The following is an 18,700-nucleotide window of genomic DNA, read 5'->3' on the forward strand; positions in this document are numbered from 1 at the left end:
GACCTAAGAGGCAGACCTTGCTGCAATTTAGAAGCATACTTTTGAAATGATTTTAATATCTAACATGAATTTGAAGGTTTTAATTTGAAATTCTTCTTTTTTTTTTTTTAGAAAAGAGAAAATTCTCTTAATTTTCTAGAAGTAAAAGTTACATTTTATAGATGTTCAATATTGATGTTCCTTCCAATAATGACTATTTCATTTATAAGAGCGTGTAGCGACAGGATAAGGGGAAATGGTGTTAAACTGGAAGAGGGTAGATTTAGACTAAATATTAAAAAGAAATTCTTTACTATGAGGGTGTTGAGACACTAGAACAGATTGCCCAGCAAGGTTGTGGATGCCCCATCTGCTTTCTGTAAGCATTCAAAGCCAGGCTAGATGGGGCTTTTGGCAACCTGGTCTAGAAGGAGATGTCCCTGCTTATAATAGGGGGGTTGGAATTGATGATCTTAAAGGTCCCTTCAAACTCAAACTATTCTATAATTCAATTATTTTATTCCAAAAAGTCCTAAGAAATGAACAAATTTTTCATCATCCAGCTCTTCTGTTCTCACTCATGTCCACTTCATTCTTCACCTCCATGTGTGTGGCAAAGAAGTCAAGCAGAAGGCTATTCTAAATCTTTCCATTTTGCCAGTGTTGTTGTTCAGAGATAAAAGCTAGAGGCTTTGGATGGTGATGTAGATCAGAAGCAACTGAAATCAGCATGCAGAGTGAACAGCAGTCATGAAAACTGGTTTCTTTTGAAAGCCCAATCTTCAACGCCTTAAAGACATTCAGTAAAGACAGTGCTGCCGGAAGCCAGCCTACAGAAGCCCAGAGGTGATTGGAGAGGGGGGATCTGCCATTCTGCACTCTGCAGGCAGGGAAAAAATGCTCCCCCAAATGCTCCGATTAGTAGCACCTTAGGAGCAAATTCAGAAAGTGCCCATTATGTTTGTTCATTCTGTTTCTTTCTGTGTGCTTTTCTGACAAAAAAAAAAAAAAAAAATCTGGTAAGGGCAAACTATATCCTTGACATTTATGTGTCACAATGCTACATGGTTTTGAATTTACATGCTGTATGTGCTACAAAACAGGCTTAGTCAAAACTTTACCAGACTTTACTGTGACACTCTTGTTCTGTAAGTTTCTGTCTTCACTTTAAATTTATTTAAGCCCTGTTTAATTTTGGGTGAAGCCCTCATAGTGATTCCATTGTTTGGAGCTGCTGTGTATCGGTGTGTTTGATTAACGTGACGTGAGGTAGACTTCACTCCAAACTATTTCAGAACTTAGTGTTCGAGTTGACTTCTGTCTTGCCTTACAGTTTCAGAAACAGCAAAATACTGAATTTCCTCTTTGCTTCTTGTATTTCAGATAGGAAAAGAACATGTGGGCCTAAAGGCTGTAACTGAAATTCTCCAGGACATCCAGTACAAGGTAAGGCATCATCTGAAGAGATGCTTTCTTCACAAACCAGAGATGAAGTAAGTGTTTGAAAAATGTGTATTAAAAACTGAAACCAAAAGAATGTTTTCAGACTCATTTATAGTAAAACAATGTGTGAAAGCCATAGTTCAGTGGCATACATCAGAAGCTCAGTGTTTTACAGTGTTTTCAGATAATATACAGTCTTTGTAATTAAATGCCTTTTTTGTGATGTCTAGAAAATTTTATCTCCCATATTAGTAAGTGATTTCAAATACGAGTCAGTATGAATGTAAGCACTGTGACAAAATGCTTAGTAAACACTAGTAACAGCATCCCCAAACTTGTCATTTGTAGAGGAAAGAAATAGATGCATTTTTCATTTGTAGAGGAAAGAAATAGATGCACTGAGCAACCATATTAACTTGTAGTGGGAAATCAGTGAAGACACACTGCTGCCTTGTTGGACGGATTATGTGGGGATGCTGAAGAACAGATAAAAAGCATATCTGAATTTAGGAGACCTGAGCACTCTTCAGAGTGCTAACATAATTACCTTGGGAAAGTTACTTCCATGTGTATGTCTAAACAGAAATAATCATAGTTACCTTAGATTTTAAAGCATTTTGTGCTATATTAATGAGCAGTTCTGCTTTGGCCTGGAGAGATGAGCTATTCACTTCAGTGGATGGTGAAGTGCAGAAAAATGAGAGACATATTAGAAGAGAATTTAAAATCTTTTAGGAAAATAATATATGGTAAACAATCATTACATTAAATATTAAAAACTCACTGTTTATTAAGGCAACTGTGAAAACATTAGTGCACAGAACTCTATAGTTCCATCACTGAAGGCAAAGCTAAGTAGAGGAAGATCTTGAATACCTTTGCGATTATGAGCATTTTATGATAGTGACTTTTGGAAAGTTGGCATCAAATGTGCCTTCTGCATACATAAATTTTTATTACTTTAAATATGTGGAATGACTATTTAGCAAGTGTTTTTTGTCAGTCAAGGAAAAGATCATTTTTTCCCTTGTTTTTTAAACTCATTTTGTATAGAAGTCCTGAATTTCATGTAGAGTAAGTATTTAAGGCTGGGGCCTTGAGGAGAGCCCAGCTACTAAAGGTGGAAAGTTAACAAACTTCTGTGATAATCTTAGATGTAAAATATACAAAAAATAATAAAAAAACAAAATAAAACCACAACTATTGTGTAGTTGCAGGAACAAACAGTGATGATTAAACGATGATATTGTTTTGCATAGGAATTCAAGGTTTCATGTTAGAAAACACTCTAATCAACCTTTCTATTCATCATAGCTAGAGATGAGATTGATTTGTATTCATTTTTACAGGGAAAGTCCAAAACTATTCCTTGTTTTAATCCCAACTCTTTATTACCAGGTAGGTGCCTTTACTTATTTTCATGTGGGTGGATTACTAGATAATTGCAAAGGCTGAAAACAGTCCTGAACTAAAGAACAGTCTAACTGCAATCTTGAGAGTGAATCCCATCAGGTGATAATACATTTTTTTTCCATGTAAAGGTGCTAATAGCAGTAGGGAAGAAGTTCCTGTTGAACCTGGAATAAATTCACACCTTTGTCACTAGATCGGAATGTGACATTGCAGTCCATACACTGCTGGCAACACTGTGACTACATTTCTTGATAATTATCTCACCTAGAGGAAGAGTGATGTGTAATCCTTTCTCTACTGTTACATGAAATAGGAAGATGATTTATTTAAACAGAGGCCTGCTTTCTCTTCAAAATATAGGTTGCCCACTTAATGAGTTAGTGTTTTGGCAGCAATGACAAAACAATGCTATAATGCAATGGCAGTTGTATAGGATACAAAAGGTAGCATCAGTGGGAGGCAAATTCAAATTCATGTAGCCAAGAATAACAGTAAGAAACACTACCTTGCCTTGAAAAGAACCTTGTATTTAAAAAAACCCACAAAACTCTATGAAATAAATAATTCTTCAAGAAATGCTTCTGAACTAAATACCATGCCACAGTAATAAGAAATCTAAACAAATTTTCAAAATAATCCTGTTATTTATTATACCATATTGATTATATCAAAGGAGTATCATTTAGGTTGCAAGGTCAAGTGCTCAGCATTTAGAAATTGCAGGAATTAAGGCTGCCCGTGCCCTTTCATAAGCATATATTATAAAACATGCTTTACCAGAAGTTGTTTTCACAGGCCCCATGCCTCACAGTTCCTGGTTTGATACTGATCTGCTGATCAAGTCACATAAACCAAAATTATCATAAATGATCTCTAACTATGTGTTCCTCATTTTCTAGGTGCCCGACTTGAGATCAAGGGGTCTGATTTACAGAAGTGCTGAGTACTTACACCTGCAACTGAAGTCAATGGGAGCAGTGCTCTGACTGCATTAAGTGCTATAGAAAGTTAACTACTTTGAGAAATCAGGTTCTAAGCATCTCGTATTGAACACTTCAAATAAATAGATGCATTTCAACTTAATCACTTTATGCCTCAGTTCCCCAGCTTTAAAAACTGTGGGCAATCTGTCCTTCCTCACCTCATCTCACTTAGGTGTTGGAAGGCTGAACTAATGTATGTGAAGCACTTGGACACTGAAGAAATGAGTGCACTAGAAATATGAAAAATAAAAAAGAGCAATTCTTGCAGGATTTGAATAGACCTAAGACCACATATTGTATTGAAAAATCCAAATGTTAATTGCTGCTTTTAAAGATAGAGTCATCATATACATCAGGAAAGATGTATATGATCTCATAATGAGACACTATTACAATGTATGCACATGGTGGGCTGAATTAATTCTTGCAGTTCTTAATTTTTGAGTGCTTGACAGTGCAACTTCTTGCTATGAAATTCTGTAGCTGAGAAAGAAAATGAGACCAACAAAACAAAATCCATCCACTGAGGAGCACAGGTTTCTTTAGCAAGATTTAATTCTACTGATATTCCTCTATGCTAGTAGCAAAGTGGCAGTAACAGGTTAGGTCAACCAAACAAGCTTATTTCAATTTATAACCTCCCATTCTGTCCTTGTCAAGGTAGTCATGACCTTCCCTCAGGTCTCCTATGTGGTGATTGTCCAGTTCCTCCCCGGGTTTGTTTTTACCTTCTTTTATGATCAGGCAGTATATTCTGTTCCTTCTGCTGGGTCAGGAAATCATTTGTGAGTGTGACCTACAGCAGCAAAGGACAGCCTTGTGTTGTATGTTTTCATGAGAGACAGAGTGATTTCTTGAACTTTTTCTGTGAAGTCCAACTTGCTTTTCCAGAGCTAAGAGACGGTAGTGCATCTCTAAAAATATGTCACCTGAATTATGGACCAAAAATATTAGTCTGGATGTAGAATTCAGTCCCAGTTTGATCACCACGGCCCTTCAGCCAGAAAATGGGATGTCTGCCTGTCTTAGAATTTCAATCCAGCTATGAACTTTAAGCTCCATGAAGTTGTAAGCTTGATGTTCTTCTTGACTGGAGTGGCAAGAATATCTCTAATTCCTCCATTCCTTTTTCAAAGGCCCAAAGGAGAGCAAGTCTAACAACAATTACTGCAGTAGAGAATGTGGAATCTGGAATCTTGGAGACTTTTTCTCAACATATTATTTATTTATTCTGTTAATTGAAAGGATTCAGCTATTGTTATTAGCCATTCCTATAAAGTAGCATTTTCATCTTTAAAATAATCAATCTACAGGGAGAAGTTGCTGTTATGTAATGAGTGTTTGCTCATATATTCACATAAGAAAGTAGTTGACAGTGCATAGCAGATCATAAATTCACACTTTAGATTGCTGCATACTAACTTCATCATACGGGCAAGCTCATGGCTATTATAAGCCATCATAATTAAAAGGCACAATCCTCTTCCTTAATGTCATTAAAATTCTTCTAATTTCAGATCCATTACTGCGTGACTACTGGGTGTATGAGGGCTCCCTAACGATTCCACCCTGCAGCGAAGGTGTCACCTGGATTTTATTTCGCTATCCTTTGACTGTGTCCCAAGTGCAGGTAACAGCTGTGCTTGAAGTGACCTTGTAATATGGTTATGAGCTAAAGGTTATAGTGTGCCAATATACATATCAGGGCACTATGTCTGTTCTCCATGAGGATCCCATTAGATCAGTACATGCCCTTTCAAGTAAAGGTTAACCTTTTGAGTCACTGAAGGCAACGCAAAGGTCAGAGATGAAAAACCTTGTTATCATTTATCATCTACATTTAAAATAATTCTTTATTTAAGTCAAAGTGAAAGAAAAGAAAGAAGTCAGTGGGCAAAAGAAATTCAATTCTTTGTCATTGTAAGCTTTCAAATACCACCGCTTTTTGATGTTAAAGGAACAAAAATGCACGGGGAGACACTGCATCCTGGAAATGAAAAATCTTAACATATGACAAGCTAGCTGTATTTGCTTACCTTGCTTTTTTTTAGTTCTATTTCATAATAAATGTCAAATGGAAACTACCTATTTAAATTCAATTTTATATGTATGCAATATAAAGTATATTTTTTATAATATCTAACAGTCAAATGAGAGAAATTGCAAACCTGTCTGCAAATAAGACCAATAAAAACAATGAAAGCTCCTGACAATTATTCTCCTGCAGTCTACAAATCCCAACTTGAGAAATGTGGATACAACCTAAGTGAAACTGTCTAGAATCCCTGAAGCTGAAGGTATTAATTTTTATCGCCTTCTCTGGAGGATGTGCAAACAGAAGGAAAAAAATACAAAAGATGATAAGATCAAATTATTTCAATTTTAATAACCTAAAATTTTGCTAGTAATCCCAGCACAATGTTTTAACGACTTATCATTTTGGATTAGCACTGTTTATTTTCACACAGAAAGTGAAGTTCTAATCACAGGTGAAAGTTATTGCTCCCAGTAAGTTTATTTCTATGTTAGCTGGAAGTTAAATGTATCCTATCAATCTTGGATCTGATATTTCTTTGTTTATGAAAGGACAAGTTTTACAGATGCTTATTACTGAATAGATGGTAAGCATGACTCTGTTGGTGATATTTGATTCAGAATAGCTTTAAAGGCAGTGTGTTTTGTTACGTGGCAGCTAATTGCCTTGAAATGATCTGGATAAATAAGAGGACTTCACTGGAAGTATGAAAACTGAGCCATTTTATAACATTTTGTCATGTTAGTTACATATTTTGTTTTCTCTATTCCTTTTAATCTAGTTAGTGGACAAAGGAAGGCACAGTTCAAGGTATCCGTGTGTGCTGGGAGACTGTGTGAAGGTTGAATGACAAAATAATTAGGCAGAAAAATGCAACTTTAGTTAATGTATGCGCTCATTTACCACGAGACAAAATGCTAGAATGTGATGTGAAGGGATCTTAGAGAATATAGAAATATCGTGACGTGGTTATTAAAACCCATTATTTGGCATTATTGCTTTCTTGCTTTAATTATTGAGCACATCTTGAATACTTACTAAACAGAGAGCTTCACATAAATACATAGTTGATAGGGAAAATAGTAGAATTTTTGACCTTAGCTAACTTGGAGGAATAAATGCATTTATGTTGTTGGGGCTCTGGAATAGAGAGAGACTGGAGCAGACTCATGCAAAGATCATCCATGAGCAGCAAAATAGCAAATTAGGTCTGCAACATCAGAGTGTGAATTCCTAGAGTCCAGTGCTATTTCTTTAGCAGAATTATGAGATGTTAGTTTGCACTTTCATTGGAGAGTAGTTTTTTCATAAGTAGTTCAGTGAGATTTGGATGAAGTATGTTCAGGCAACTGGAGAGTAGTGTTTTGCAAATAGGATTCTCGGAGAAGTTTCATTACTGAACTGTTGGAAACAGATTAAGCCTTGTGTGAAAAGCTGCATCCTGCAGTGTTCTTTTTGAAAATTCTTGCCTTCCTTTTGTGCTTTTTATCATCTTCACTTGTCTTACATTAAAATATACAGCACAGGAATAATCGTGTTGACTGCTTTCATAAGACTCCTTGCTCATGCGTATACGTTACTGAGGTACAATTAAAGAAAATAGAAAAATCTCAACTATTAGACCTGAAAAGAACAGGCAAAAATTGAATGAATAAAAACTTGCTTATGCTTCTCTCCACTATATATATATATTTAAATAGGACATTGTGAATTATGTGCTTTGTGGTACACCGAAGCCCAGAACAAATAGATTGTCTGAGTCAGGCAGAGGAGGGATTTTACACAATGATGCAGTCAGGAGCTGCTGTTCTGCTGTCATTGTCAGAGTTAACTGGTTCTGTATTGAATGACTAGGTCTCTAGTCCTTTCATCTACTTCTTTCAAAGTCAAATCCTCCTAAAAGACAGAAACAGTAGCTAGTATGTGGAACTGGAGTGGGAGTTGTGTGAAATTTGTGTAGCCTGTAAAATAAAACAATTTGTGAATTTCATGTTATTTTATTCAGGTCTGTTTTCTGGAAAGGTGTAGTGAAGGCATGTGAAATTTTCAAACAGAAGGATAAGGCTTTTATTTCTAATGTAAAAGGAGTATTCCTGGAGAAAACATGCAAATACTCCTCAGCAAATAATTAAGTAAAACAGAATAAAGCAAAATTCAGGATCTGAATACAGGGGATTGGCAAAAAACATTCTTGCAAAATCTGAAAAATGTCAGCTAACTTTATTTCTACTCAGCAGAAGTAGGAAAGTTAACACTGTGGAATTACCCTTTCTCTTTGACCCTGAGTTTCAGTATGAACGGGACTGGAGTCTTCTGGGTGTGAAAAGAACTTCTGTATATGACTGTTTCTGTTGAAGGTGTGTCAATATCCAAGGAAGTTCATCTGTATGTCTCTAAAGTGTTTCCTCTTCAAGGTGTGCTTTATAGCATTGACACGTAGAGGGTTGGGATAAGAAGATGAATAGAGTATAGTGAATGATTCTCTATTAGGTGAAGCAGTATGATCAAGGCACAGATATTGCCCTTTCACATGGAAATTAAATATGAACAGTAGCATCAGCATATCTAAGCGTCCTTTTCTGACAGAACCACTTCTCAAGAATGAAGCAGACTACCAGGTATTTAAGAGGGCCTCTGTCATTGAGGTCTGAACCATGATATGAAAGGCTGAGCAAGAAGACTGGTGGGCTTAGAAGGAATTATCCCTCCAGAGTGAGGCTGCTGTTCCTGACTTCCCTGAAGATGGAAGCACAGACTTGGAATCAGATCAGGCCTGCCTCCCTGACTGAAGAAATGGGAAGTTGCTTTATAAGCAATACCTCCTGAAGAAAGTCTTCACTGTAGGAACTGGGGCAGAGCATTTGTAGTTGTGGTAGATAACTCACAAATGCCAGCTTTGCCATCTGCTCTTCCCTTTATTTCATCTGTGTTTTAAGTCTGTTATTCTCAAAAGATGAAACAAAAGCTAAATTCCTCTAAAATGCACCTTCCTAAACGACAATTATTTCAGACTTTCCGTAGTTGATTCAGTTTAGCGATGGTGATAGACACTACCTTTATAAAATGCATTCAATGATTTACCAGCACTTGATTCTTGAATACATTTTTGGTTCTGTAGCCTGTAGTGAGTTTGTTTTCTGTTTGCTTCTAAAAGAAAAATAAAAAAATCTTCAAAATTTGAGATCTGCCTCTAAAAGCAGTTTCAAAGAGCTTCATAGCTCTTTCTTCTTTTCATTTTACAGTCTAAGCTATCTACTTCTTTCTTAGCTCTCAGAAGCAGTACAGTTAATATCTAAGGACTCTTTTTTTGAGGAAGAAGCAGCAGAGCAAAGCTAGCCTCTAAATCAACTAAATAAGTCTCTGTCATTTCTGCAATAGAGTGGAAAACATCAAAGAAGTTGGTTGTCTTACAAGTTGCAGTAAGAAAGTATTCTCTCTGGGCAGTATAAGAACAAAAATGTCATTACCTGCTGTTTAGTACCTAATTTCCTTTAATTCTGGAATCTCTCTTGCCTTCTCCCTTTAATCCTTCATAGAGAGCTTTGCATGAAGAAATTCATTCTTTATAATATCTTAGATAATAAAAAATTTAAAATTTGGGCTCCATTTTACTTTCTTTGTAGCTTTGTTTTCAAGTTACAGGTGAGCTGGATAGTAGAGATAGTGCAGATACAGAGCCTCAGCCTAGAGAAGTCAACCTTCAAATAGGTTTGACAATATGCCAGAGCAAAATACCCAAACAACTTTAAGTAACCTGTTGGACAGTAAAGCATAATGTTGCTGATATACACATAGGATTTCATAGCCTTTCATTACGTAGAGCTTGATGCTGGTGCAATGGATGGACATCGAAGCTCTGAGTCTTCTCTCCATCAGATTAGAGTGAAAATCTGAAGAGACTTTACACCAAAAATACATTGTTTTGGAAGATCTGAAATGTTTTGTATTAATTTTTGATTTCATTTTGAAAAGTATATTGAGCACCTACATCTACAGAACTTTTGAAGTAATATTTCATTTTTATTGTAAAAACATTTTTATGTATAAAATATAAACAGACTTTTGCTAAAGCTTAAAGCCTGTTCAAAATTCTGCTAGTTTAGCAAATAGTTTTGATTTAAATGAGGCAACAATTTTGGGCAATAAATAAATCACTGGAAAAATGACAAAACGATTTCCAGTTAAGTGAGTTATTCCTACACTTCTTTGAGGACCAGAATCATTGCTATCATGTCAGAGTAGTGAGGTTGATTTTGTGGGATGTAGTCTACTTTGAATAAGAAGGTTAAAGATCCCAAAAGAAATGATGAAAATGCAAAAGATATATTTTCCAAACCACATACATAGTTCTTATTTTTCTCTGTTCTGTTAGTGCTGACAACTATTTTTAAGTGTTAGTATTGGTGTCTGAACACTCCAAGTTTCAGTGCTACAGGGAAAGCTAATTTTGATCATTAGTCCCATAATGCAGAATGTATCTCAACTTCATGTCTGTTTTTTGCCTTTCAGATAGAGGAATTTCGTAGATTGAGGACGCATGTTAAGGGCGCAGAACTTCTAGAGGGCTGTGATGGAATCCTAGGAGATAACTTCAGACCAACTCAGCCACTTAGTGACAGAGTCATCAGGGCTGCATTTCAGTAGCAGAATTGGAAAAATGACAGAAATAAATCTGTATGAATGTAAGTATAAGCATAGCAGAAGAATCAAAATGTTGAAATAATTTTCATGCTGGAATTTTGCTGAAAGAGAAAACTGAATTAATTACAGCATAATGTTATGATACGTTGCCACAATTGTAAATTTTAACACTGTACTGTTCTATTTTATCCTATGGTAACAAAGTTGATTTGCCTTTCTGACATGCTAATAATTAGGTTCTTTAGTGGCTGGAACTGAGTATGTCATTTTGTGAATTGAAATCTTTAGTAGACAGTGGTTCAGGAAGTTAGATCATAGTTACTTCTTGTAGCTTGAAATTTCTATTACTGCTCATTATGCCTACAGTTTTATGACAGATTTCCTTAGTTGTGGAAAGCACTACTGAATTTCCTAGTGTTTTTAGAAGACCAGTCACTAGTGAATATTATAATCTAGTGTTAAACAGGGTACTCCTTTCTAAACAAAACAGTGAATCTTCTCAAAACCAGTCCTGATACAAGAGGAGACTAATTAATTAATTTCTCTTATGGGTAATTTTTCACATTATTTTATTCATCAAAGTAGTTGGTGCTTCTTGTCCTCAGTGATGCTTTTAGCCTTCATTGTATCAGAGAGCAGAAGAGCTAATGCACCTGGGAACCTGAATTATCCACACTTCAGTTAGTAAAACTCCCCATGTAATGCTCCCCCGGCTTCTATCAATTACAACATAAATACCCTCAGTACTCAACAGTTAACATATAAAGCTCATTGCACTTAGGTAATCAATGCTTTACTATAATGAAAACTCTAGTAATGAGATTCTAAGAATTAAGTTTAGGAAATTTTTCTATCAAGACAACTAGTTAGCTTGAAAGTAGTGAGTCAGAGACCAACATTTATGGTTGATTTTGTAATAAATGTGGCTCCACCTTGATACCAATAGTACGAAAGCTTATCTAGGAATATTCAAGAAAAGTGTAAATCCATTCACTTTCTTTCTTTAGTAAGTTCTACTACATTTTATCATATTAAAAACTATGCTGCAAGTAAAGACATTCAGTAAGTCCCTTTTCAGTGTCCCTTGTTACCAAAGCACTCACCTCATTCAGAAGGGACCTGCATTTTCCCTAATCCTCCTTTAACTACTGACATACTTAAAAAGCCTTTGGGTACAGACAGTTATTTGTACAGTAAATTAATGCCCTATCTTGGTCAATGATGGATGTTCCTACTTCACTTCAGGCTCTACTGTGGAGTTAAGGCTTTTCAGACTATGCTCTGGTTCCAGCACCCATCTTCATATAAAGTTAACAAATGATCAGGCAGCAGATAACACCTAAAAGAGATTAATAATTCAGTACTTCCAAAAATTGATCCATTAAAGCCTAGTGGGAATGTGTGACAAATTATTAAATGGTCTGGGACAGTGGCCAACAATTTCACCATCTTTTAATATAGCATAAGCATTCAATATAATATTTAGTATCAGCATCCCAGAAGTTAAGCAAAGAAAGCAAAACACTAGTCGTCCTATTAATACTGTTCTCTCATCCACAGATTTGGTTTTGGGCACATCCCTAAGCTCAATTCTCAATTAAATGGTTCTCTACTCTCAGAGAATGTCATCGCTTTAATCTTGAAATGAATGATTCAGATTCACCCAGGCTTCTGCATTAAAATTATTTTGGAAAATCATAGCAATACTAAAGTACAATTTTTCTCAGAGAATGAATAATGCCCTGAGGCCAGTACAGTTAATTCAAGTCTGTAACAGTGAAATTACTTGACACGCTGTCTTTGAATTTTAAGCATGAAATAGCTTCCCTTTACATCGTTGGAATCGAAACACAAAAATTTCCCTTTTGCTTTCACGTTTGAAATTGTATTACATTTGTTGATACTTATGAAGGATTGTTTATTAAAAAAAGCAAGTTTTATCTTGGCCATGCTTCGCATTATAATCTGAATTTTTAATTCTCAAATGTTGGAATTTTTAATGTGAATTAGTAGTTGCTGTTGGACAGCGCTAACTATAGACTTTAGAACACTGAGGAGGAACTGTGAATCTGGTTATTGTGTGCACCACAGAATTGGCCACTCGGCACTCTACAGCTGATTGAACTGTTTATCAGAAATCAATTTGGGTAGGGCTTCCTTTTAGTTTTAGGTGCATCAGTCAAAACCAGTAGCAAACCAATTAAAGGCTGGCAATACAGTCCTGCAGTTGATTTTGTCTCTGGGGAGGTGGGAGCTAGATATGTGAAGTTTGAAAGGAAATTGTGTGGCCTTTACCACCTCTCTTCTACAGAAAGAGGAAATAATTTTACCTATTTTTTAGTACTTTCCTCATGAAGTTCTTTTCAGGAGGAAGGTGTTGAAGAACAGGTCCCCATGTGGACCTCAGATGTCCTCAAAAAATATACACACCCTCCTTCCTAGGAATGAGTAATAATCCTTCAGCTATATCTAGAGCTTATAACACAGACTGAATCTTCCTATGAAGATCCAGTAGCAGATAGGGAAGTAATAGTGTGCAGGGTAGGATATAGATGATAACCCAAGAGGGAGTGTTTCTTGCTTTCAAAGTGATTACTTTTTATTTGAAAGCTCTGGTATGTCTTAATTATTGCAATTCCAAATGTACTGGTGGACTTCTTTGCTGACATGATGTCCCTCTGCCAAGGCTGCTGTAACACCTGTCTTAAGAGATTTCAGTATTTTCTTTTTTATTACAAGTAATTGTGGTGCAGCCTCTAGAAGAACCTTGATAAACTTTTTTTTCTGTGACCTCCTCACTCTGTCAAGGAAAGGAGACAAATGTTTCCATATAGGTGGTGTATGCACAAGAGTAGAGAAAGGTTGTGTAAAAGGTCTGATCAGTTTTGACTGAATCAGAATGCAGGCTTTATGCATGCTATGCTCATAAATCTGCAGCCTTGGATGAAACCTTGACAGATTGAACCTTTGTGGCTTATGATCAAATAGCATGTGTTGATATTTGATGAGATTTGTGGTAGCTTGTTGAATTGAAGGCAGAGATGACACAAACATATATCACAGTGTCTAATCCCAGGTAAAGATATATATATATATATATATATATATATATATATATATATATATATATATATATAAAAGGCTATTCTTAATATAATTGTTTTCCTAACAGTATTTTCAAAATGAGAAGTAAAAATAAATGTCATTAAAATACTAATATTGTGGTAGGTCTGAGGAATAGGAAGGAATATAATATTGTGAGGTATGAACCAACAAGCAGAAATCAGCACAGAATTAGGTTCACAGCTTAGACTAAGAAGGGAGGACACTGTGGTGACTTCATCCAGTGGATTCTGTGATGAATAGTTTGAATTGCTCCCTTCTGCAGAGCACTGAACGAGGGATCAGGGTGGCCTGTTTGGAGTGAGGTATTACTAAAAAAGTAATGGTACTTTCCCCCTTTCACAGCATTGTGCACTGTATAGTAGTAGTAGAACACAGAATATGAAAGGACATTCAAATAGAGGTTGAGCAGTAGAACTGTGCCTTGTCTTTGAGAAACAGAGCTGAGAGAGGCCTGATGTCTGTATTTCTTTGCCTAAATAAATGTCAGTGAACTTCACATTTGACAGGAGATTCTCATTACCAATCAGTATGTCTTTGCTCTCAGCTGCCAGTAGCTTTTGTGGTTCCTGAAGTTCACAAACAAGGTGCTGTGAGGAAGTTCCAACAGTTAAGAGTTATACGCTTTTCTGTTGCATTTATCCAGAGCTGGAGGAAGCTTTCAGCAGCCATGCATCATTATGCTACTGTGGCCATTCTTCTCTTTTTCCTGATTTAGAAGAAAACAAAAACAAATTCTCCAGAAATTATTAACACAAATTCTCTAGAAATACAGATACAGAGTTCCTAGATGTGATGAAATCTAAGTATTTATGCTGCCTTTCAGCAAGTGATTTTTTATCTGCCATTATTTTTTTCAGTGAGTTTAAATTTGGTGCTTGAAAGGACTGGTGTAATTGTCAGGTTTCCATCTTTGAAAGTCACACAGCATATGTGGAGTCATGGCTATCAACAAAACCAACTGTTGTTCTTACTTGGAGTGCCCAGCAAATTGCTGCCACTTCAGAGTACTTAAGAATGTACTTATATTTGAGTGCATGACTACAGGACCAAGGCCAAACACCTTTGGCTTGTGAGGCACTCACTGTAATCAGAGCTACTGGAAGCATGCCAAAAACTGGAACATTCAGGAAATGAAGAGCTTCAGGAGTGGCAGAAAGCTACCAACCTTTTCAAAGGTGGCTTTCCACTGCTTAGCAGTAGTAGAAGGAAATGGGGACTACACTGACACTCACGGTTAAAACTGTAGTGTCAGCCTAACTTTTTTTCTGATTACTAGGAATCCTACTTCATAAGCAGCGTAATGCCTCTGTTGCTTGTGAGGCATGCCTCTGACACAACAGAAACAATTTAAAGATTCAGCAGCCATAAGCAGTCCAAGACTCATGGACTGTTCATCGCTGTAGTAGAAATACATGTTGTTTCCAGCCCAGAGCATCAGTACAGGGAGTGACTAAGCCATAAGTAACACTGAGATAATGTTATTTATCTCAGTAAAATAGCATTGAGATGTACCTGTTTCCAGAGCAAGTACCATATTGGAATAGTCCTTGTTCAGTCATTTACAGAGCTCTTTTTAGAAATACATAAATATTAGTAGAGGAATGGAAAAGAGTTGAAATCTCTTAATACACAGAAAAAAGAAACAAGATACCGTGCTTCCTTATCAAAGCTAAACAGCGTCATAGGGTAGCCTAGGAATCAAACTTTTGCTATGTGCTTCAGATAAGATACTCCACGTTGACAAAGGCTCCCAAATTTCTTGGTATGTGGTTCTCTATCAACACCACACATTCTTTGGTATCCACAATGTACGGTTATCAGCCTTTTTATGAAAAACATTCTGAGAGTATAGTTTCCAGCTGCTTACCGTAAGTCATGTGTGGTTTATACAGTACTGTTTTGAAACAGATAATGTAGCCAGGAGCTCCTGTCATATAAAACTCCCTCACAGAATAATTATTGCCAATTTCAGCAAAAAACCATGGCTCTGAAAACACACATGCACAGAAACCCTGCCGCGTTATATTTGCTTACAGGGAGTGTTGCGGATTGCACTGAGGTAAAGTGATTTAAAGTATAAATCTTTTCTAGTTAAACTGCACCTGATTCTTAAGTGTACAGATTCTAGATTGTTATGAGTAAAATGTAACAGCTTTCAAATGTTAAGGATATTAGGACATGCAAGTGCATGTGTATGACTACAGACATAAAGAAGAAAGCCTACAACATGTATTCTACAATGTCGTACAACATGTTGCAAAGTGGGAGTACACTTTGTTTTGCTTTAATGAAATCTCAAAGGGAGTTTTAATGAGAATATTTTTAGTTCATTGGAACTGAGAATGCTGGTATTTACAGATTTTTGTTCTTATTGAAATTTATGATTCTAGACCTATATGGGTGAAAACAGTGCAATGAACACATGCATACAAACTCATGCTTAACAGACAACATTATCTTGGAAATAAATATAAAACCTGACCAAGTTATTTGGGTTACTGAAAATATTTTTGCAACTGATAATTCTCACTCAGAGAGTGAGAAATGAGTATTAGAAGTGATTGCTATTGGCTGTATTTTATCACTTACTTCAGATTTTGTGGCAGAGCAGTGCTACAAAGCAGAACTTTCTGTAATTTTTAGAAGCTTTTTATCCATCTGCTGAGCTCAAGAGAATCAATATACTTTTGTTAGCTAGCTATTGTTAAACATCCACAAAGCTAGAAGTACACTCAATACATTATGAACTCTTCATGGAAAGAATTATAAATTGCTGCAAGAAACATGAAGGTTTATAAGGTAGTGGGATTTCTTTTCTGAGATGCTCTGAATCCATGCCTGATAATACTTTCAGGTGCTGTTTTTAGGAAGGCGTAGAATAGTCGTAATATGTAGTCAGTGTTAAAAGCAATTTTGCTACTCGTGTCCATAGAAGTTTAACTCTTAATGAACTTTTTAGTTTAGCTAGTTTTACTGAGAAGATGCTTCTAAGAAAAAAGGAAACACCACAGAAACAGTGTGTAAGACAATAGTGGTAAGGGACATGGTAAGACAAAGGCATATGAAAAGCTCTCCAGAAAGGAGATGGGCTACTTTAAAGTAGCAGAAGAAAGTTTTTGATCTTGTATAATGATTTTTGCCAAAGGCTGTTCCAGTGTGGTTTTTGCTGAAATTTTCTTCTATCTTTTCTCATTTTTAAAGTACGTAATGGGACTTTATGTTCTTAAAAGTATACCAAGCTTGGCCCTGATCTTTGCTCCTCCTCTGCTCCCTGTTTTTGAGATAGTTACTGTCTTGCATTTTCTTCAAGATAATTCATTCTCTGTGATGAATGCGAGTATGTAAAATTGACAAATGCAAAAATTAGAAGTATTCTTGGAAACATGCATATGTATATATGTATTTACATTTTCAGGATGATTTGTACATTTTATTTACTTTGTTAATATTTCTTTGCTTTAAATCATGGGTATTCTGATGATAGATATCAGACTTCCCAACCATTTGTGCTTTAGAAAACTCCATTTGAAGTTTTGGAGCTCTATTTATATGTAAGACTCAACCCAAGCAAAGGAGATTTAAGAGGCAGAAATACACACTATAAACAAGTAAATAATCTAGGCAGTTTTCTTATTATAATATACAAGCACATTTGTGCGTTTTAGACTAGTTATTGTGTAGGTCCCTCCAAACCTGATGCCTCCTTTTTATTTCCGTGTAATCTACTACAGATACAAAAAGCACAATAACACTATTTCATAGAGCATATTGTTAGTTGTAAAAACTATTTTTCAGCATAGTCACCTTGAGCTATGCATTTTCACCAATGATGAATGAGAGCCTTCATGCTCCTCTTAGAAAAATCTGAATAAGTGGAGGTGACATAGTGTTTCACAGTTGCTATGATGACATAATTGCTAGAAAAATATTGCCCAGGGAGTGCATCTTTCATTGGCCTGAACAGATGAATGTCAGAAGGTGCCAAATCAGGACTATACAGTACATGGAGTAGGACGGTCCAGCCAGAGTTGATGTGTTCCACAGTTTTCAGACTGGTATGGGGCCTGGCTTTTTCTTGTTGCAAGAGAAAGGTTTTCTTCTTTGTCCCAGCTCTGGAAGTTTGAGCCTTCTGCTTAGTCATTGTCATGTAGTGGCCAGAGTTGATGGTTTGTCCAGGTTTCAGGAAATCCAGAAGCATCATCCCTTTCCTATTCCAAAAGGCAATGCAATCTGTTTTACCTGTGGAGGGTTGTGTCTTGATCCTTTTCTTCAGTGAGGAATTCACACATTGCTACTCCATAGACTGCTGTTTTCACTTTGGCTTGGAGTGGTAACACCATGCTACATCAAAAAGTACTGCTGCAGTCCTGGAAACTGTCACCTTCAGCTTCATATTCAGTAGGTCCTGACAAAATTGCATACAATGTTCTTTCTGTTCCTGGGCGCATATTCATATGATGCACCTGGCTCAAACTTAGCAGTATTCCAACATTGCCACCCTTGTTTCTAATGCACTGAAGCCAATATTTGAATTTGTACCATTCTCTAGTTGTAATCTGCTGATTAATGTGGACGAGTTGATTAAGACTCTCCATTTTGTAGTGGGACAGCTGTGCATGGTTATTTGGAATATGCCTTGTCTTTCTCATTGCTGTTGTCACTGTTGAAATGCACCACTCACCATCTCACTGCGCTCAAATCTGCTGTTTGGTCTCCATAAATGTTCAGCAAAAGTCTGTTGATAAATGTCAATGGATACCATTTTTCTACATGGAGGATTTCAGTGGCCCTTCTTTGCTTTCTACACACTTCCATGTCAAACACCATTTTGTCAAGCTGCTCGTTTGCTGCTATCTGACACAGAGTAACAAAATATAATGGAATATTGGCAGGGAGATTGAACCTCTACCACCATCTGCCAACACTGCCTCTGACGCTGTGGGCCAGCATCTTGAAATTGGAGGTGTTACTTTCAGAGCAACACTCATACATTCCCATAAACTCTTCAGAAGAGTAAGAGAAGCGGGTACCTTGATGTCTACATAGTAGATAATGGTGTGTTACTTGGTTATATGTGTTG

At 36.4% G+C, this 18,700-nt stretch overlaps 1 protein-coding gene across 1 annotated transcript in view; it reads left to right on the top strand.

The window, feature by feature from the left end:
- The window catches only part of CA8 (carbonic anhydrase 8), a 45,665-nt gene that overhangs the window by 24,692 nt on the left and 2,273 nt on the right, over positions 1–18,700 (top strand). Inside the window, exons 5-8 of the mRNA XM_065752264.1 lie at positions 1,363–1,425; positions 2,772–2,820; positions 5,336–5,448; positions 10,363–10,535. Of these exons, the coding sequence (XP_065608336.1) occupies positions 1,363–1,425; positions 2,772–2,820; positions 5,336–5,448; positions 10,363–10,497 (360 nt within the window). The 3' untranslated portion in view covers positions 10,498–10,535. The remainder of the gene's footprint in view (positions 1–1,362; positions 1,426–2,771; positions 2,821–5,335; positions 5,449–10,362; positions 10,536–18,700) is intronic.

This window comes from Cyrtonyx montezumae, unplaced genomic scaffold (assembly GCF_038088225.1).
Source record: "Cyrtonyx montezumae isolate F1298 unplaced genomic scaffold, pur_monq_1.0 scaffold_8, whole genome shotgun sequence".
NCBI lineage: Eukaryota > Metazoa > Chordata > Aves > Galliformes > Odontophoridae > Cyrtonyx > Cyrtonyx montezumae.